General features: G+C 47.1%; 1 protein-coding gene across 7 annotated transcripts in view; it reads right to left on the reverse strand.

Annotated features, from left to right (window-relative positions):
* The window catches only part of PHLDB2 (pleckstrin homology like domain family B member 2), a 69,086-nt gene extending 50,469 nt beyond the window's left edge, over window positions 1–18,617 (reverse strand). For 2 of the 7 annotated variants that reach the window (XM_075435152.1, XM_075435130.1), the window contains exons 1-3: window positions 17,578–17,759; window positions 9,829–9,938; window positions 5,098–6,446 (exon numbers count right to left, since the gene is read on the reverse strand). In XM_075435152.1, the coding sequence (XP_075291267.1) occupies window positions 5,098–6,446; window positions 9,829–9,877 (1,398 nt within the window). In that variant the 5' untranslated portion in view covers window positions 9,878–9,938; window positions 17,578–17,759. Of the gene's footprint in view, window positions 1–5,097; window positions 6,447–9,828; window positions 9,939–17,218; window positions 17,276–17,577; window positions 17,760–18,553 lie in introns of those variants that run through there. The other 5 variants (XM_075435168.1, XM_075435158.1, XM_075435143.1 and 2 more) reach the window with 4 other exon arrangements.
* Window positions 18,618–21,121: the final 2,504 nt, after the last annotated feature.

Here is a 21,121-nt window from a genome sequence, read left to right on the forward strand (position 1 = left end):
TAGTTATATTCTGTGGGGGAGTTTTATCCTATTATACGGCACTTGTTCATTTACTAAACTGAATTGATGTTAAGTAGCTATTCTGTAACACTACAAAGACTGTCAAATACTAGCGGTGGGAAAAATAACCTTGATCTAGCCTTTGTCTACTTGGCTGGGGTTCCTGTAAGAGGTAAGTCACACTTCTACGTACAGTGTGGGTACTTTATGTTTAAAGGGTCTATAAAAAGACACAGTGCCAATATAAATTTATAAAACAGGTATATGAGGTTTTTCCAAGCTGTATGAGAGATTTACATAAGCTCTATTAACCATAATTTTAAAGCAGTACCACCTTGAAAATTCCAAAATATTTTCATTTAATTTTGCCCTCACATGGGCACATCTGCAAACCAGGCACAGAGATATTCTGCATTATTTCCTACTTGCTGAATAAACTTATTGAAATTCAGTGCTTTTCTGACTGTGAAAAAGTGGACTGTGGAACAAGCTCCTCGAATTTTATTATTGCTTGTTCGGGCATCGGTCATATAAGCTGAAATCTCTCCCAGCACAATTCCTGCATCTAGTAAAACTTCTTTGACAAGCATATGTCATACGTCTACAGAGCCGTACAGACAGCTGGACTATGGAAGGTATCACACAGATACTGCACGTGTAATTTTTAAGTACCTACCACCATCTAGAGGAAATACATTGTACTGCCTAAAAAACAGCAGTAGAAAAATCAAGTTCAGTGCTATTCAAACGAGCGGGTATCAAAGAAAACAGATGGCCTCAATATCTATCTGACTACGCTGCCTGTGCCGTTCCACCCCCGACCTCTCCACGGGCTGAAGACAAAGACTGCCTTTCAGCTCCAGCAGCTACCACAGCTGGGCTTTTATCTCAGATAGGAAAAAAAAGAATGAATTTCCTCTTTAAAAAAAAAAATTAAAATTCAATAGCTAACTGAATCTCACTGAATATTCTCAGATCACAGCGATAAATTCTTCCCCTGTTTAGAAGGCTCCTGGGCTAGCTTCAGCAGTACCTAACTCTGACTTGACCTTGTGTAAAGCCGGTGTAAAGCCCCCTGCGCCAAGACATAATGTCTTGGGGGCGGAGAGTAGGCAGGAGCAGCTTGTGACCCCCAGCCCACGGCCTGGGCAAGCTCCAGGAGAGCCTCACGCCATCCCCCCGCTCCCAAAGCCCCGCGGTCCCCAAGGCGGTGGCAGCAATGGGGATGCCAGTTCCTCCCGCTCCTCAGGTCTCAGAGGAACAGGCCTGGCACGGCAGAAGTGGCACCAGTCTTCAGCCAGTTTGGGTGAACCCAGCCATGGAAGGCAAATCAACAGAGAGAGAGAGAAGGAGAAACACTAAATCTCACACAAGTACCTACACGTCTTCTCTGTTTGGTGCATGAGAACAAATTAAAACTCAGACATTTAAATCATTAAAAAAAAAAAAAAAAAAAAAAAAGCCTGCAATGTGTATTTTCACTATTTGCACCACTTTTTTAAATTCTCTGCTTATTTCTTTGGGCGATGGCAGCAGATCATTTCGTTCCATACACAGGCCATAGGAGCAGCTCAAAATGCAAACTTCCGGAGGAGCCTCTGTCACTTAAAAAGCAAACTAAGCACAAGTAAAGCTCGTAGAATCATTTCTATGGAAAAGAAAAAGAAAAAAGTGAAAGTTGAAGAGACCAAGGGCAGATGCTAGGTCAGAATAGAATGTGTGCATAGTAAAAAAAAAAAAATCCAGAGATGAACAGTAGCTATCAAACACAACACCTCAAAACTGCTCTGTGCCAGCAGGACAGATACAGGGGCAGTGCTGGTGCAAACAGAGATGCTCCCCACTTTGTATCTGGGCCACAGAGCAGTCTAAAAAGGAGGCTTATGTTTCTGTTGAAGTTCTCCAAGTAGTCTTTCATTTGTCTTCTGTCTACTTTGCTTCAAAAAACAGTATGGAAGAGTCTGACACTTTTGCTAGAAGGACTATGTTCCCCCTGCCATTTACCTACCAGCTACTCAATCTGAACTTTTACTCAGCACTGAAAACCCAAAGCACACAGTTTTGCTGTCCATGGGTGCTTGTTTAGTTGGGGTTTTTTATTCACACCTTCCCCCATCCCCATAAAAAGAGAGACCTGAGCAGACCCGGGTCTCTAATCTTTGTCCATCTCATGGCACACAAGGTCAGACAAAACTGGTCTTTGGAAGCTCCAGCTGGACATATGAACGCCCTGTTTGGATAGGTCCATGACTAGGATCCACACAGAAGGACAAAAATAAAACAAAACCAAAACAGGACAGGACCTAATGTACAAAGAGCTGATGGGCGGATTTTTACTTTTTAAAAATATATTCCTTCTCAAAGATCTAAAAATCTATTTATGGCATTTTTTAGACTCTCAAACTACTGGAAGGAGGCACTGTCCTGATACTCAACTCTTCGACCACACAGCTCTAACAAAGAGAAAAAAAAAAATATTGGGCAGGATCCTGAACAGAAGATGAACTCAAGCAGGAGGAGGTTCCTTCATATTTGAATTATATACAACCCACAAAACACAGAATCATAAAATCATAAGGTTGGAAAAGACCTCTAAGATCATCAAGGCCAACTATCTGCCCAACACCACCATGCCTGCTAAACCATGTCCCGAAGTGCCACATCTACATGTCTTTTGAACACCTCCAGGGAAGGTGACTCCACCACTTCCCTGGGCAGCCTGTTCCAATGCCTGACCACTCTTTCAGTAAAGAAATTTTTCCTAACACCCAATCTAAATCTCCCCTGATGCAACTTGAGGCCATCTTCTCTCGTCCTGGTGCTGGTTACTTGGGAGAAGAGACCAACACCCACCTCACTGCAAACTCCTTTCAGGTAGTTGTAAAGAGCAAGAAGGTCCCCCCTCAGCCTCCTCCTTTCCAGACTAAACAGCCCCAGCTCCCTCAGCCGCACCTCGTCATACTTGTTCTCCAGACCCTTCACCAGACTCGTTGCCCTTCTCTGGACACGCTCCAGCACCTCAATGTCCTTCTTGTAGTGAGGGGTACGCACAAAACATTATTTGCTTTCAAAAACTTTAACGTGCTTGGAAAAACAGTAGGCAAATTCTCTTTTTAAAGAATCAGAACTTGAAGGAAGTACTGTCTGGCAAGAAAAGAAACGGGAGGGGGGGATGTAGTCATTATATCAAAGTATAAAACCAGAACAACTTTTAGCATTACCGAATACTGAAACAACCCTCTATCTTCCATCCCTCACCATAAAAAATAAAAGCTGTTCTCTTTGAAATACAAATATGCTCTACTACGTTGTCTTTTATGACCGATTATCTCAGGTTTTACAGCATGACTGTCTGGAAAATCCGCTGATAACAGGCAAACACCACTTTGCACACACAAAACAGCACGACTAGGGAGAAGGGAGGAGATCTCTGAAAGGAGTGGAGGGATGGCAGGGAGAAGGCAGCAGGAAGAGAGGGAAACAACCCACCAGCGTTCCCGTTGATGCTTCCCAGTTTTGCGTGCACAAGTGTAAGAACCTCTCCCAAGCCACCCAGTCACCTCCACTCACAGCTGGCCCTCCTCGCCCCGGGGAGCCGGTGGAGGTTTCAAGGGGCAGAGGGGGCACGGCAGGGCCGGGGCATGCACACCCTGCTGCTCCCCAAGGGGGGAGAGGGGCAGAGCCTGCCGCCCCCCATATCCTGACACCACAGGCCTGCCTTCGAGCAGGCAACGATGAACACCGTCGCCCCTGGCAAACCAACAGCGTGTATCATGGGGACCACAGTGCCGAGCGCGCTGGCGGTGAAAAGGCAGGCTCCTGCCCACAAAAGAAGGTTCCTCACCAATTTGCATGAAGGACATAGGTGAGATGAGAGGAAGACGTCTGAATGGGCTGCAAGCCTTCAGCTGGACCTGCTGGCAGCGCAGCTCAAGATGGGAGCGGTGGCCCTGCACAGGCGCCGGGCCATCGCTAACGGTCCCCCACGGGCAGCCCCCGCTCCTGCACCATCACCACCACGGCACCCACGTTGTCCTCCCCACGGCTTTTCACCCCAACCTGCCCGGGAAGTGAACTTGCCTGCAGGCTTGCTGTCTGTGTGCGCACTGGACAGGTTTAAGAGTATCCTATCCCTATTTTGCTCAAATGCATAAAGATTCGAAATAAAGCACACAAATGTAAACATCTCAAATCTAAGACTCAGTAATACAAATTGGGCTACCTAACAACCTCAGTTGCTATGTGGTTTCTATGTTTATTCTATGATAAAATCAGTACAATATGAATGCATGTTAATAGAGTCAGACTCATGTAGCCACTGAGAAAATTTTTTGCAAAGCAATACCAAGTACCCTTTCACAGACAGTTTCAATAAGAAACTGTCAACCATCTTTGTGCGTTCTGAAGACATTTTTTTTTCCACTACCCAAAAGATGCTTCAGTAATACATAAATTACATTTTACTACCAAGTTTAATCCTAAGCTGGAGCAGCATGCACTGCTTTATGTCACCTAGAGACAAAGAGCGAAACTCTTTTCCCCTCTGTCACTCTCCATTTTGGGAGAGGGAGAAGCAAGGAGGCCTCTATTGTCATGAAAATACTCAGAAGGAAAAACAACGACCAAGCAGAGAAAGCTCTGATGATGAATGTTGAACCCACACCAGCGTATACCTGACTCCGCGGGCACACACGGCGGAGCAACTTATAACAGAGTCTCATTGATTTTTTTACCCACTTACCACAAAACAGCACCATCATCTAAACCGAAAAGTGCTGGATCCCTGCAGTGCAATTTGTGGGTTTTATGTACGTAGACATTTTAACGGAGCCCGCAGGGTGACGGAACGCAACTTACATGGGTTCCAACATTTAAGATGGCTGAAGGGTATCGTCTATCAGAGCTGTCACAGCGGCACGCTATTTAAGCATTAGCTTCACGGGCTGTGATAATAACAAGACATCTGAAGCAGGCAACATCTGAATTTCAAAACATGGCAGCTTGTGCTGTGCTGTACCCTCCTGATGGCTAGATCTGGGATGAACATTTTGAAAATACTAACTGCCATGAAAAACTAAGGGGAAGAGAAAAAATTACCAGCCGTTCCATCTCCTGCTCCCGAAGCCGCTCTTCCCTCTGCCTCCTGTGGTAGTCCATAAGGTCTTCTCTTCCCGAAATGGAGCTAATGCTGTTCTTCCGCTCTCGCATGGATGTTTGCAGTGAGTTTGGCGTCTGCCTGTAACTTTCCAGATCTGGGTCATCAAGTTCCACGGAACTGGTGGAAAGGTTTCTTCGGGCAGAGAACGACCTGTCAAAATCCACTGGGGAGAAAGAACTACTGGGACTTGTTCCTGAAAGTCCAAGTCTATCGAAATCATCGGAAATATATGGGGAAGAAGGTGCTAAAAGCATTTTTTTAGCAACTCGAGGGCTTGGAGGAACGCTAGGAGTTGAACTGACATAGGGATTATTCCCAGAGACAGAGTTTGCATGTAGTGAAACCCCTGAGCTGCAAGAAGAAAAATTCAGGTAATTATCAGCGTCTAAAGCATTCTGAGGTAGATCTTTTTCTCCAAGTTTTTTCCTTTTAGTATTACCCAGAGAGCTTCTGGGAGGCAAACTTAATGGCACCAGCTGGCTTTCTGCTGATTTGTAGAGTCTGGGTAGGGAACGACTGTACATTCCCATATGACTCAGAGATGCACCAGAGTATTTCCTAGGCCGTGAACCCAGAGTCTCCATCATCACATCCTTGTGCTTAACTGGTTTTATATGAAGGGCCAGACCGTCTTCAATATTCATCCTCCGGCCTTGCTTTGGGCTAGAAGGCATGCTGGCCGCCCCCGAATTGCTAGCAGGCGAAAGCATCAGCTCATTGCCCGAGCTTCCATTCCACATGGTCAGAAGGGAGCCTGACATCTTCCTCGTCTCCAGCATTCCTGGGAAGTAGACGTTGTCATACGATTTGTTTTTCTGACTGTACTTTGAGTAGTGAAACTTCTCCGTATGTCCAAGGGATTTTTCATTTTCTCTGCCGGCATGAATATCAAAGTCTGTCCTTCCTAAACTGTACCCAAGGAGTGATGGAGACGTGCCTGACACAGAAGCCAAATGCTTTACAGACATGCTTTTATCTGGAAGATAAGGGCTTTCACAGGGGAACTGCTTGCCTCCTTGAATTTTGGTAATAGAGTGTGTATTTTTAACACTGGAAGAAGGATTAGCCTTAACTGGCATAGGCTGTGAAAGGGTTAAATATGAGCCAGCATAGTCCCCGTTCGTTTTAAATTTGAGACTCGATGAATATTTCTTTGGGTTGAGGTTTTCCATAATATCCTGGAGACCATTTTCAAGGGAATTCGCCACAGAACCCTTTCCCAAACTAGCATTTTGTAATTCCATCTGGTTTTGCGTGTGGCTATACTCAGCCATAATCTTACTGGAATCTGCAAGGAAGAGAAAACAAGAAAAAAAAGTTTTTAGCAAGTAAGTAAGCAGCCTCTGGCATGTGCATGCCTGCACATTAACTTGAAAAGAACACTTTTGTAGTAATTACTGTGCTTGTAATAAATGTTCTCAGATCATTAAGCAAAGGAGGGGACGTACAACTTTCCCATCTCTGTTTTCGCAGAAGATGGAGACTAAAAAAGAAGGGGCAGAGGGAGATCACCAAAATCATGCTACAAATCAGCAACGCAGTTGGAAAGAGCCTAGACCATTTCTTTGGTGTCCTATCCATTGCAGGAATCTGTGGCTCAGCCTTTATAATCCTGAGCCTCCTAAGATGTCCCTGAAGTAAGGAAGCATTACTGTCCTGATGTTTCACAGCTGAGGAGCTGAGGTGCAGGGAGAAGATGCAAAGCAAACAGCAGAGAACTGAACACAGGTCTCCTAGGGCTCAGGATACAAACCATGGAACACTGCTCTGGACCACCTCTTCTTTTAACCTGTGCAGCTGGTGCATCCAAGTCCCAGTATACTCACGAGCTCAGTTCAAAGCTCAGCAGGAGTTTGTCACCCTTCTGCTTACTCTGTGGATGGTCATGCAAAGCCTCACAGAAAAGTACAAAACCCAGGCCCATTTTTCAAGGTGTTTCAGCTCAGTGCTTTAAAATACAAAGCTGTAACTACATCTGCAACGAGCACTTTAGTTAAAACATAGCCTTAAGGAAGTATAACGCTAGGCTCCATGACTTCATTCAAAACAACAACAGAAACGCATGACCATTAAAAACACTGACAGGGGTTTAAGGTTCCAGGTCCTAACTCTTGTACACAATTATAATTTATATTCTGGAAGAGGGTACCGACCAAAAAAGCCTTTGCTGTGCTGGTTGTTATTGTTCAACGACGTGTCAAGCTCCAGCTTACAGTTCTGAGCCCCGCTTTGCCAAAATCAAAGAAAGGAACACAGCTCCTGACAGCGTCAGTCACTGCAGGAGATAAACAGGACTCCCACCAGGCTTGCACTTAGACCTCAGCCGATGTAGAAATGGCACCATTAACATTTACAGCAGCTCCTTGGATGTGCTAGGCTGTGCTTCGAACTAAAAAAGCACTCTTCAGTGTCAGCTCCTGCAGTGCCAGCGAGCGTTGCTTCTGAAAATAAGGGTCAAATCTGTGATTTACTCTTGGCTTAGTCACATTTCACCTGTGACCTCAGCCACCTAGTGAGAAACCAAAGCTCAGCTTGCCACTCGGCGGGAAAACCTAACATCCAGACGTGTGAAGTGCCTTTAAAATCCTCGGAGGCAATACTTTAATCCTCTTCCAAGTACCACTTCAGACAATTATATGAACCTATACACAAAACTTGGATTCCTGCCCCTCACCAGAGCCTATCTGATCCGGTTTCACCGAGTATCACTAGGCTCAGATATCTAGTGGAAGGTGGCAATGCATTCTTTGAGTGGGTCCTCCTTCTGCAACCTTCCTTGCTAAGAAGGCAAAAAGCCCTGGAATTCTTTACTGTCCAGGGCATCATTCAACAGATCGCTGTTGCACAGCCTTCCTCTACGCAAACTGTGGTAAGTCTAAGTGTGTAACAACACATTCTCCTCAATTCTTAAGGAAAAAACCCATACGTTTAACAATAAAGGTAACCATCATTAACAGTGTCATTGAATAGGCACAAAACAAAAGGAATCAGCATCATGGGGCTGGGGGGGGGGTGTGTAAAAAAAAACCAAAAAAAATCAAACCCCTTCTTGAGCATAGTGGACCTGGCTAAGCACGTGTTAATTACAAGCCACTTGTAGTGGCCAAAAACATTACCTTGCAGCTTCAAATTCAAGACTCATTTTTACCCCTACACAGTATTTAGTATTTTCATGCTGACAGTTATTTTATTTGCTGCAATTTTACCACGTTTGTTACGTGATAGAACTATCTAATTTGCCTTTGAACCAGTAAGTTCACAGAGCTTTCCGTCAGACCGTCACCGCTGTGAGCAGTGAAATTGCAGTTTCTTATAATTTGACATTTTACTTGACATTTTTTAGTTATTTTCACAGCTTTGGATCGACAGCAATGATGAATTTCAAATGAACAAAAGGAGCGACATGACCCATGTTCAACAGAAATCTTGTCAGGACAAGACAAAAATCAACTGGAAAGATCAAGCATTCATCGTATTAGTGGTGTTATAAGGAAGAAGAACAAGATCTGTAAGTTATTTATGAACACAGATATAAAGCGTAACGTATATGCCTTGTATACTTAGCCTCCCATTGTGGAATGGAATCTAATTTCCACCCTCATCTCACTTCCTCCTTCCCTCTTCCAAATCTCTCTTTAAATCAAAAGCTAATCTTGTATCAATATTGTACTGTCCAAATCATAACTTGAACACAGCTGAAGTTCAAATGTTTTTGCATAAATTCCACTGGCTCCTATATAAATAGCTTAGCAGACACATTAATGGGACATTAATAATTGTTTATTAGTCCCTTGCAACACCAGTAGGGCACATTTAATCCGACAAAGACGGGATGCTTTTGCCAAACAGCAAGTTAGCTCATGGAAACTTTCAGGCCTGGTCACCACAGCAATGAAGGGTTCATTGTACTTGAAATCCAAACAAGTACAGTAAGAAAAGGTCATGATACCTTCATGTAGCCACTCGGATTCAACTTTTCTCTACTATACCTTATGGCAGCTCTTCTGCGTTTTCGGTTCCAGCACCACAGTGCCCGCAATCATATGGTAAAGTCCCAACTGGATGGCAGCACATGCTTAGCTGAACCGTAGCTGCTTCCCACAAACCAGATCTTGTTTGCTTTGTTTATTTTTAGGGTAACGTTTGGAACGAGACTTTATACATACGCCAGGATGCGTTACACATCCTGGCTGATGCTGCCTTCGGATGCAGCTATAGGGACTGAGGCCGGGAGCTCCGGCTCGTGGCGTGCCCTGAACCCACCCTGCACCCAGGTCAGCCCCAGCTTTCGCTTGGTAACCTTCAGCGCAAGGCTCCTCTGTTTAGCAAAATATTTGCTGCCTGGAGCGATACAGAAGGAAATTCTTCCTTTTTATTTTTTTATTTTCTCTTTTCCCCCCCTCATTCCTTTTCTTCCTTTCCCGAGTTGTTTAGCTGGGGGTCGCAGATCTCTGTTCCAGCCAGACATTAAACTGAAGGGGGAGGGTTGGCTGGCTGCGACGTCTCCAGCTGTGGCTTTATTTTGGCTGGTAAATGGAGTCAGAGGTGGAATAAGAACAGAGTGTTGATTTCACCCATGTGTCAGGAGAATTAAAGGACTGAAATCAATAACAAATTCTGAAAGATCTCCGTACATTTACAAACAAACTTAATTTTTATTAATTGATTACCTGATCCAACATTCTGAAACGAGGACAGGTTACTTCTATTTGGCATCATATTCGTCTAATACAGGATGGTTAAAACAATGTTAATTTGAGTGAACTAGATAAATTCTGACCTGCAAATAAAGGAACAAAAGAAAAAAATGTTGTGTTAAGAACTGTATTCTGAGCACATTTTTCAAGTGTACAACACAGACCAAAATTGGCTTTTCTTATGGTAAAATTTCCAGAGACAACTCTAAAAGAAATGTTTAAAGATATTTGGAAAGGGCACTCCACATTTAATGTGGAGACTGTGAAAAAACCTGTCTGCAGTTGTTTTATCAGTTTAAAAGTCCATGAAACTTGATTTGATAATCAGCTGTTATCTATGATACTGACTCTGTGCAGGCGGTTACTAGTCACAGCTCCCGAGTTTTGTCTGCGATCTTGTGGCTTCCCTAAGAAATGATTAACAAGGTTGGACTTTTCTGCTGAAGATTTTATTCTTGAAAGCCCATAGCTCAATTTCATCCCACGCCACACCAGCATCCCGCAATCATAAAGAAACCTATGCAAAAACAGGTACACGATCCAAAATACAGAAAATGTTTTGGCATGCAATGATTTCTGAGGTTCCAAAGAAGCCAGACAAGGAATGCAAAGACACTCTTTAAAGTTTATTAAAAAAAAAATATGAAAAAATTTATATGGCTACAAGAGAGACTTGGCTTAAAAGAAATGCCAAAATTAAATCCCAGCCACTAAAGACTAAAATTAAATCTAAATCCAAACAGAAGACCTCTAGTGAGTTGCTCTATTAAAAGGTTTATTTGTTTTTTTATATGCACATCTGTTTTTAAAAGGTTGACAAAAAAGCTTTAAAAAAAATTGCATCAAGTGACAAAATTAATGGTGACCATCTGTAGGTCCTCTGGGCTTTAACTCTGGACAAGCAAATAGAAACGCGGCAGAAAAACAAGTGAAGAATGGAGACAGATGTCCGGGGCTGTCTAGAGACGAGCCACCTATTTAATTAACCGCAGTCATCGCAGCCGCAACGTTTCAGGTCCCCGCTGCGTGGGCTTTCCATGCCATGCTTTTCCCCGTTCTTCTTCAGGGGGGACGGCCCTGGCAGAAGGGAGCTGGCTGCGGAGGGAGGCTCCTTTGCCCAACCTCTGTCTTCTCCCCACCAGCTCTCCCCGGGGTGCCCTCCCGCAGGGTCCAGGCCCTGTCCCTCCTCTCCGCTCCCCCAGGAGCCCCTCTGCGCTGGGCTCACTTCGCAGGGCTTTTTGTTTCTCTGCAGAGGTCATTTCTGAATCCATTTCTGACTCCCCACTGGGCACCTTTCCCGCCTCACAGAGGTGACAGCCTCCTCCAAAAGCACGCAAGCCACCATTCCCCAAAAACGGCAGGGCTCCCCAAGGAGCCGGGGTGAGGACGGAGATCCTTGGTGTGCCATACCTCCTGGGGGGACTCACCCACCCTCTCTGCCCTCTCCAGCACCACGAGACTGAAGCTCTTCAGGGCAGATGGCGGGAAGCAGTCCGGACAGCAGATAGCTTTTCAACCCAAGTTTCACGCTCAACAGGTCACGTTGTTGGCATGAAACACTTACCATCCTTTTCACCCCACTGAGTCTCCACCCCATGGAGAGACTCCTTCCCTGATTCCTTCCGGCTTGTCTTGCATCCTCCAAACTCAAAAGCCACATAGCACCCCAGGCACCCTCCTCACCAGGAGCGGGGCTGAAGGCTGCCTGCAGACCCCCCCCGGCAGGGCTGCGGCCGACAGGCAGCCGGCCCCGGCATGAGGGAGCAACGGTTCTCCCACTGGTCAAAGAGGCTCTCTGCCTTTTGCCTGCCTGCAGAAGGTGACAGAAGTCCTGCTAAAACTGCCGCTACATTGCCGTCTTGGCATATCATTTGTGTAATTTCTATCAAAAATGCTTCAAGCCCAGAGCTCCCCAGAAAAGAACAAAAGACTCAGCTTTTCAGGACACGTTCAACTTGACACAGAAAGCTAGCGACTCTCAACATTTCACACTGGTCTGTAAGAAAAGTGTAATTATATCATTGAAAACTAAAATATGGACAACTTGGAATTAAAACACAGAAGAAAGGGTTGCTTTAAAAGAAAGGAAAAGGTATTGCAGGATTTCCTGCGTCTCTAACATGGTTGCTTTATGGTTACAATAACTGGTAAGATCACCAGAAAAAATCCATCCTTTTTATCTCATAAGATGACAGCTACCACTTAATCAATGTGACAAACGTTAAGGAGAACAGCTGAGAGGGAAGGGTTTCTACGTAATTGAAAAGTCAGTCTTCAGTTCAGTTTGGTGAATACCTGGCTTTGCTAATAGCTGAAAGGAAAAATGTCTTTAAGGTTAAATATTCATACGATTTCAGTTCAAGTTTGAGAACTCATTACACATCTCTCTTCTTTGAGGATGAGAGATCAGAGAAGTCATCACCTAGCAATAATTGGATTTTGTGGGGAAAGAACTTTCTAAAACTCTCCATTGTGAGCATAAAGAAGAAACAATTAATGAATTGATGAGCTAAGCACATGAACAGCTCAAAATCCGCAGTTTATCTGCTCTGATGAAATCATATTCTTTCAGACAAGGGTTATGCACGGCCTCATCCAACAACCAGCCAGGCTGACTCTCCTCACACAGCACATGCCGCGCTCTCCCTTGGCTGGAATGAAGCAAAATTATTTCATCTGGGATTTATAAAGTCATCTGAAGTGAATGTATACAGCATTACCAATCATGTTTCATCTCCACAGTGCCCAGGCCAAATTAAGTTTTGTTTCACTAACGACCAGAGGAAACAGTGATTCATGACTCAAACAGGCGGCGAGTCAAACAAAGGACTATGGTTTTAAGATATTATAACACAGAGTGGCTTTACTGTAAAATCTCTTTCCCTTGGCACAGGAGCCTAGAGCTGCAGCTCAACCAAGCCGCAGGTACAGCTCTACCCAGCATGACTAAATTTAGGGTGACATTTTCTCAGCACATGGTTTCTTGCCCCTTCCTTTCCTTCTGCCCGGGCTGATACCCACCTCCCTTTAACGGAGTCCACTATGGCACCCGCTTCACTCTTACATTACCAAGTGGGTTGCAATGCCTCAGGCATTGCTAAAGTGCTCCTCTGACAGAAGAGTAACAGTTGATTTTAAACAAAGCTCTCAAACTTGGCCATCTCTCCTTTAAGGCTTTTTTGCTCTTCATTGTTTCTTCATTTTCTGTTTCACGCAAAACACCACCAGCGGTTCCCGGCAGCTCCCGTCCCTTCTCCTGTCTCTGACTCTTCTCTTCAGAAACTCCTACAGCAGCGTACAGCCACCCACAGAACACGGAGGAATCCCCATGTGATGGAGGGTGAGGACAAAAACCCACCATTGCCACTGTCAGCACAACACCATTAGAGTTTAATTTGTTCCCAAAACAACAAGGTTTTCAAATGGTTAGGATCTGTTTCAAATGTTCCAATAAAACAAACACACACTGTTTTGGAAACAAGAAAGCCTCTTAAATTTTTACACCCTGAACAAAATTTGGTGAATGAGTGCTGATGGCTTCAGTGCCCAGAGACTGAACTTTCCCATGGTAGAGCACACCTACGTGCACAAACGGACTTCTTCATTCTCAAATTGATTTACCTTTTTCCTGCATTATCTGAGGACAATGTACATGCTCCCGATTATATCAAGCCTGTTTTTTTCCCCTGACTTACTCTGCTTATTTACAAACAAAAGTCTTGATAGACTCAAACTGATGCGAAAGTAAAACTCACCAGGATCTATAGTTTACCTCTAAAAACATTTAAGTGTAAATCCATCTCCCCCCAACCCCTTAAAGCCTACTGTGACACTAAAACAATATATTCACAGAAATGCACCTGCGTAACTTGGTGGAGATTCTGTGCCCGTCAACTAGCGAATGGACACATCCTTAAGAGCGAGCACAGCCATCTCTGCCAAAAACCGGGCAACTTGGCAAGGCTGTAATCTAAAGGTCACCTTAAACATCCTTCTCCATTTCCTCCTCAACACAACACACTAGACCTAAGCTACAGCTAATTTCCTGCCAGCACAGCCCTGAAATCTGCTCAGTCCCTGACTTTCCACTACACAGGTCCTGCAACACATTGGTCCCACAGTGCAAGTCAGCATGAGGTCTGGTTAAAGGCATGGGGTGTTTCAGTTCCCAAAGCTCACAGCTTGGCACCTTCACCAACACTAAATAAATTAAAAGTCAAGTATCTGTGAATCAGATTTGACTAAGTCACTCCCTCGTAATCCTGCAGGCTTCCGATGTGGAAAAGGGAGTGGCAGAGGAAGTCGCTGCTACAGCTTATCTCTTCCTCCGAGAAATTATTGGATATGGGAGAAAGATCAGAAAAAGGGCAATGCAACAATGACAGAGAACAACCTACATAACTCTATTCCCCTGATAAACCACATCTGTTTTACCGGAATAGCTATCCCAACTACTCCAAAAATTGCACCCAAATACGACATTTTTAATTATTCTGTCCTACTGTACAAGCATGATTCTCTCATACTTGATAAGGATTAGTGTTGTAGGCATTGTCAAATCAATTGCTCTTTCCAGTAGAGGGAAACTATGTAATCATTTTAATCAGGTCATGACAACTGACAATTATAAATGTGCATCAAAAATGAAAACGTTCATTACCATGTAAATACTATAGTTCAGTGACTACAGATTGAGATTCAAACCATTGACATAAGAGACACTGACTGCTGAGTGCGTCCAAATAAAAATGACAGTGAAAATGTTGAAGCTTTATAACTTGTGTGCCATAATAGCTACTGTTACCTGAAATTGAAACTGTTAAAGTACACATTTCCCTGAAACTAATTTCGTTCCTATGCATTCGGTAGGACAAGAGATTACACCACCTAATCAAACCGCATTATTTTAACGGACACCACTGCCGCCTCCTTATTTTGCCGTCACACAAACCACTGTTTCATCTGGCCTAGTTCACTGAGATCATTTGAGGTAAGAAGGAGTGTTAATTCTCTTCTGCCCAAAAAAAGCCACCAACAGGTAGAAATGTATTAGAAGAGATTTCTGTTGAAAAAATTAACTCCTTTCTTCATGCAGAAAAACAAGGCTGGCAGAGGACAAGCCAACCTCAAGTCATACTCCTCTTTTCTATCTTGGTACCTTTCTGGTAGATAAGCTTAAGAGCCAGTTATCTGACCCAATGACTGGTTCGTTTCACACCAGTAACAACAAGCTCCCTGGTATTATTCTGACACTATTTCATTAACTCCTTTCCTATTAAAAATTGGAGCATGCTCAAAAGATTTGCAAATCAAGACTTCAAAAATTCAGATAGACATGGCAAATAGAAAGCTCTGCTGGTGGCTGGTGGGCTGTGTTTGCTTGTATCACATTGTTAAGACTAACAAAACCCAAAACAAAGATAGCTGGTGTAGAAATAAACGTACATAAATACTATAGACCAAAATAATTCTCACTCCTGAAGCCCAGGAAATACTGACTTTCTTCATCTAAAATTTCACGAACGGGGTTGAGTGAAAAACAATTATGAAGCCAAATTCACACTGTACAGGAGCAGAAATTCTCACTGTACAAGAGCAGAAAGACCCTAAAGAAAAGTTTCTCCTTTCCCATCCTACCTGACATGCCAAACTCACCTCTAGGATGCCTCTCACAAAACGCCATACACAGCAGGTAAGTCCCAGAAAATCTAAGCAGCTAGAAAGCTAATCAGAACAGCTTCGGAGATCACCTACTCCCTTTTTCTTCTTGTATTTTTGGCCTTCTCGGATGTCCTTACCAGTTTTTTCCTGTCTATTGCATTTTCCCACTCTCTCAGGCAACCTTTGCCCACGATCCGCTTTCCTCTGTGCCGATGCCTTTCACTGCCACTGTGCGCCTGTCACTTCCTTTCGCTAATCGGTTCCCTCCAGTGCCCACTTCTTCTGACAGTTTCTGTCTCTTCTTTTATTTGTCCATTTCTCCTCAATTTGTCTCCTTCCCGAGATGCTTGCCCCATATTTCCAAACGTCCCCTCCAGCCCTGTAACGCTTCTTCATTTTCCAGCACTCTCCGGGCAGCGAGCATGCCCTCAGACTAAATGCTTCTCGTCTCGCTTGCTTGGCAGGCCACATCACGACAGCGACAGCTCAGCCGGCCTCCGCCGTGGCCGTCGTGCTGCCACACACACAGGGCAGCATTTATCAGCAAGTCCCACGACTGCGTTCCCTCAGGTAGGGAATGCAGGTACTATACCTGCAGCTACACCATTCAGTATCATCAAGGAAGTTAAATGAAATGGTTCACTTAAAAACTGATCCCACCTGCACGAGATTTGGGTAAGAAAAAACAAGCCTGGTCACAGAGTTCACACCTGTACTGCAGTCTCCAGAGGGCCTTCTACAGGGGGCATCTCCCCTCGGATTTCTGTGGCATCTTGGATGTGCCCCACCGGTCTGAAACCAAACCTAAACGAACAGCATCTGCTCTGAGCACCGAAAGCAGGGCAGCATCCTACAGCTGCTTAGTTATCAAAGGGAAACACCGATTGCTACGCTGGCAGTTACTACACATCAGAAATGACTGTTTTAACAAACGGAAATGAGAGAATACACTCCACGCGCAGTGAATACAGCATGAATTCCTGCATAAACAATCACCAGCACTTTACCCCTCCTCTCCACACACTTTAATTATTTCAGCTTTTCTCTGGATCTTCAAGTGAAAAAGACAGACAAGATCTTCCTATCCAAAACCCTTTAGCCCTTCTGCTCCAGCTCCAGCCTCAGGGTGGACCCGCAATCTTGACCTCACCCATCCTCTGCTTCCTATCCAAAAAGAAAATACTCTATAAATTTTTCATGATGGACTTGGTTCCTTCCCAACAATGGTCAACTGGTGTCTTTACATACCTGCAAGGAGCTGGTTGCTAATTGTATCTGATAAGCATAGACAGTAACTGATAAGGCAAAAATGGAAAAAAATAACTATTCTTCCTGTCCTGGTTGCTGCCAAAGATTTCCATTCCATGAGTAAACACACAGACACACAAAAGAGTCAATTTAGCATTTGTCAAAATGGAAGGGAAATAAATTTCTGCTGTGGAAAAGGAATTGCGTAAAGCAACCGAGAAAAGATATCACTGGCTCTGGAAACGATAAGGTGTTACTATTTGACTGCTCTAAAAGTAAACCCTTCTCTGTTACCCCCTTTGTTCAGCCTAACCCTCCCCTTGACAGCAAAGGTGGGCACTCTTCCGTCTTCTGATAACTTCATCTCCTTTCTCCCCTACATTGCTTCCTTCTGTTGTGGGAAGCAAGCCCATCCTCCTCCTTTGCAATTCCATTTGGCGCTACCATGCCTTACCTCCTCCCATCGTCTCTTCCTTTCCCACGTTAATATCTTATCTTTGGGGACTGTATCTATGAGAACACAGAGAAAGAAAGAAAAAAAACCCGAGAACTTCACCAAATGTGAGAACTTGCAAAATCACATCTCTCATCTCCCTCTTCCCCTGAAGGAGAGGGAATGCGCGGCGAAAGATGACACGCTCACCGCGTTCCGACCCGCAACACGCTCTCCCAGCCGCGCTGGAGGTGCAGACACGGAGGACGCGGGCGCGCAAGACCAGACGCCTCGGAAGACGCGTTGGCCAGGCGAGCGTGTGGGGGACAGGGAACCGGGGGCACCACGCGAGGGCCCGGCGGAGGGAGCGGCAAGCCCACCTCTGGAGCCCGTCTCTGGAGCCCTTCTGTCGGCACAGCCCGGTCTGTTGACACTTCTGCAGGCGGGGACATTCCTCCGGCAGCCGCGGGGCGGGAGGAGAAGCGGCGGCCGGTCCCCAGCCCGCTCCTCCCTTCGCCGGCGGGCAGCAGGTCGCTTCCCGGAGCGGCTCCCACCCCCACGCTGGGTTCGCCACCGAGCGCGGCCCCGGCTGCCGGCAGCCAGGGACGAGCGACGGCCTCCGGACCCGCCGGGGAGGGAGAGTGGGTCGGGGGGACACCGAGCCCCGAACCCTCGGTCCCCGCCAGCCGCCCGGGCGTGACGCCGGGCTCCTGCCGCTCAGTTCCGCCGTTACCGAGCCGGCATCCACTGCCGGCCCGGCCCGGGGAGACGCCCGTGCGTCCCTGCCGGGCACCGCAGCCCCCTCGGGGGAGGAAAAGCCGCCGGCCGAACAAAGGGGCGCGGACAAAGAGCCCCGTCCTGCGCCTTGCCCGGCGCCAGGTAGATCGCTGACGGCGGAAAACCGAGCGGGGCCGAGCCCCGCGGCGCCTCCCCCGCCTCCTCGGCCCACGGACGCCCCCGCCGCCGCCCCCCGGGGCAGAGGCTTTGTTCGCCGGCGGGGAGGCGGCAGCGCCGGGGGGGAAACACCCGGGCGAAGCGGGGGAGGCGATCGCGGCGGGAGCCCCGTCCCCGGCAGCTGCCGGACCTCCGCCGAGCCGGGCGGCGGGGGGGGGGGGATACCCCGCTGCCACCCGCCAGAAACGCGAGGGGGGGTGGGCACGAACTCGCCCCAAAGTCGCCAGAACCCGGGGATCAGCCGCGAGCAGCGAGCCAGGGCTCCGCGCGCCCGGGAGCGACCCTCTCCCCACCCCGGCGGGGCGGGCAGCCCCGCACGGCTCCGGCCCCGGCCCCGCCGCCCGGCGCGGGAGCGCTCGCCCCCACCCCGCGGGACGGCGCTTCCCCCGGCCCCGCACTCACCGCCGCCGCTGCCCCCCGCGCATCCCGCTCGCCGCCCGCCCGCTGCCGCCGCCGCCGCCTCCCGGAGCCGCCCCCCGCGCGGCAGCCAGCGCCGCCCCGCCCCCCGGCGAGGCTGGGGCGTGGGGCACCCCCGCGGGAGGAATGGTTCGCTCCCCTCAGGCCGGGGTGGCGGGAGCGGGGTGGCCGAAGGGGAGCCAGGACGGGGGTGGTGGGCAGAAGGTGGGAAGCAGGCGCAGAGATACCAATAGCGCGGTGGGAGGGGTCGCCCGACGAGGCGGCGGGGTCTTCGCCATCCGTAAATACGAACCGGGAGGAGATTTCCTGCCCACCGGACCGGCTGAACGAACAGGGCGGCTCCGGCGGGGTGCGGGCCCGCTTCTCCTGGCCTGGGGGTCCCCGCCGCTCGCCCCAGCCCGGGGGTTGCGCCCCGCCGCCGCCTGCCAGGAGCCCTCCTGCCGTTGAGTCCCACCTGAAACCATACGTGTGTGCGTACGTGCTTATATAGGTGTGTTTACACACCCAGGGCCCCCCAAAGACCACTGCCCAGGCCCCACGCGTCGCCAAAGGACGCAGGGATGGCGTCGGCTTGGTCAGGAGAACACCAGCGATGGGAGATGGGAGCCAGCACCGAGGGCTCCGCCAGAGCATCCCGGAGAGAGACCTCATCTCGTGCCCCGTGGCCTCGTCACTCCACCTTTCTCCTCGTGTTGCCCAAAGAGGACAACCCCGCGCCGTGCGGGGGTCCTGCGAGACGAGGCGCAGCACGCCCGGCGTTGGGCAGGTGTAAACCCCAACCGCGGTCGCCGGCTGTTCCCACTCACCGTGGGGAAACGGGGTTCGGGGTGGTCCCAGTCCTGCCTTGCGTATTTCAGGGGATATTTTACTTGGGTGAAACAGTTACTTTACCACAATATAAACTTTTGTAATAACTCATTAACATCTGGAATCTGTGTAGTAACACCCACAGTACCAGAGACTATTAAAAAAAAACCTCATAGAATCATGGAATGCTTTGGGCTGGAAGAGACCTTTAGAGGTCGTCTTCTAGTCCAGCCCCCCTCAGCGAGAAGGGACATCTTCAACTAGACCAGGTTGCTCAGAGTCCCGTCCAACCTGGCCTTGAATGTTTCCAGGGATGGGGCATCTGCCATCTCTCTGAGCAACCCATTCCAGCGTTTCACCACCCTCACTGTAAAAAATTTCTTCCTTATATCCAGTCTAAACCTAGCCTCCCTTAGTTTAAAGCCATCAATCCTTGTCCTATCGCAACAAGCCCTTCTGAAAATATTTTCCCCATCTTTCCTATAGGCCCCTTAGAAAGAGAGAGCCTTGGCTGTCCTGGTGTCCTAGTTTACATAGAAAAACCCAAGTTTTTGAGACTAGTTAGTAGGCCAGAATCTAGATGAGCTCTTCTTCTGTGATGCCCCCACAAATGTCCAAGTGCTTCATATACTCCCAGTGTCAAACCTGGCTCTTCTGTTTTATTCACTGAAGAAGCAAGAAGGACTACATGCAGTTGAAAACTAAAGGCATACAGGTATAAAAAATGCAGGATTAAGGACACGCTCACAGCTGGAAGAGGCGAGAGCAATTTTCAACCCTGCCACGGCCAGAACCAAAAGCAGCCAGCCTTCCCTTCGCCTCACATGATCTTCTTTTCCCTTTTAAGTGGGAAAACTGTAAGTAACAGACTGCAAAAATCTCCCTAGGGAAAACGATGCCTAATAGTACGGAAAGGGGCAACTTTGCACTTGCAGTTAAACTGTTACTCTGAAGGACGTTCAGCATGCCGGCGTAAATGCTCCGTTCACTAGTTCCAACACAGCAGGTGAGGTGGCAGCAAAGCTGGATCAGGCAGAACATGTGTTTCCCCTCATACGTGTATGCTGGGAAAATTTTATCTGAGTCAGTGTCATCTGTTTCTTGGCAGCAAAGAAATGAAAAATAAGGAACAAAGCTTATTTCTAAAATAACAAGAGGGACACAAAACCAGCCATAGTTGAGGCGTTAAAATAGCTTGATAAGTTGGAATGTCTAACAGGCATGAGTCTGGCAATTTAAAAGCAAAAAAAAAGCTCTCTTGGACATTTCATGAGCAGGAAATACTTAAAAATTAGCACACAAGTGAAACTCCAAAAGCTAAAGAGCTGAAAACTCTTGTTGGAACAAAAGCAACAATACTACTATTAAAGAAAGTCATGAAGAAAGGTATGGAAACTTGTGCTAGAGCTACACCTCGTCGATGGGTTCAACAGTCCACCCAGCTAGCTTTAACTGTTTTCACAGCAATTCCACAGCTACATCGACTGCACTGCATATCATAGAGGCTTTTAAAATTCTCCGCCCCCGAGCATGCAGGCATGCCCAATAAAAGTTTAGTTTCCATGGTAATTCATATAAGTGGAAATCAAATGTTGGAATGTTTGCAAAAAGTATGCTTTAATCAGGAGCACTGAAATTGTTAATAAAACACTTCAGCGCCATACTTCTGTAACAGGGAAGGAGAGATCTCTTCAGCCATTTCAGAACTGAAGTCGCCTCTGAGCAGGCACCCGCAGCCACAGCCTC

This window comes from Opisthocomus hoazin, chromosome 1, assembly GCF_030867145.1.
Source record: "Opisthocomus hoazin isolate bOpiHoa1 chromosome 1, bOpiHoa1.hap1, whole genome shotgun sequence".
In the NCBI taxonomy this organism is placed as follows: Eukaryota; Metazoa; Chordata; class Aves; order Opisthocomiformes; family Opisthocomidae; genus Opisthocomus; species Opisthocomus hoazin.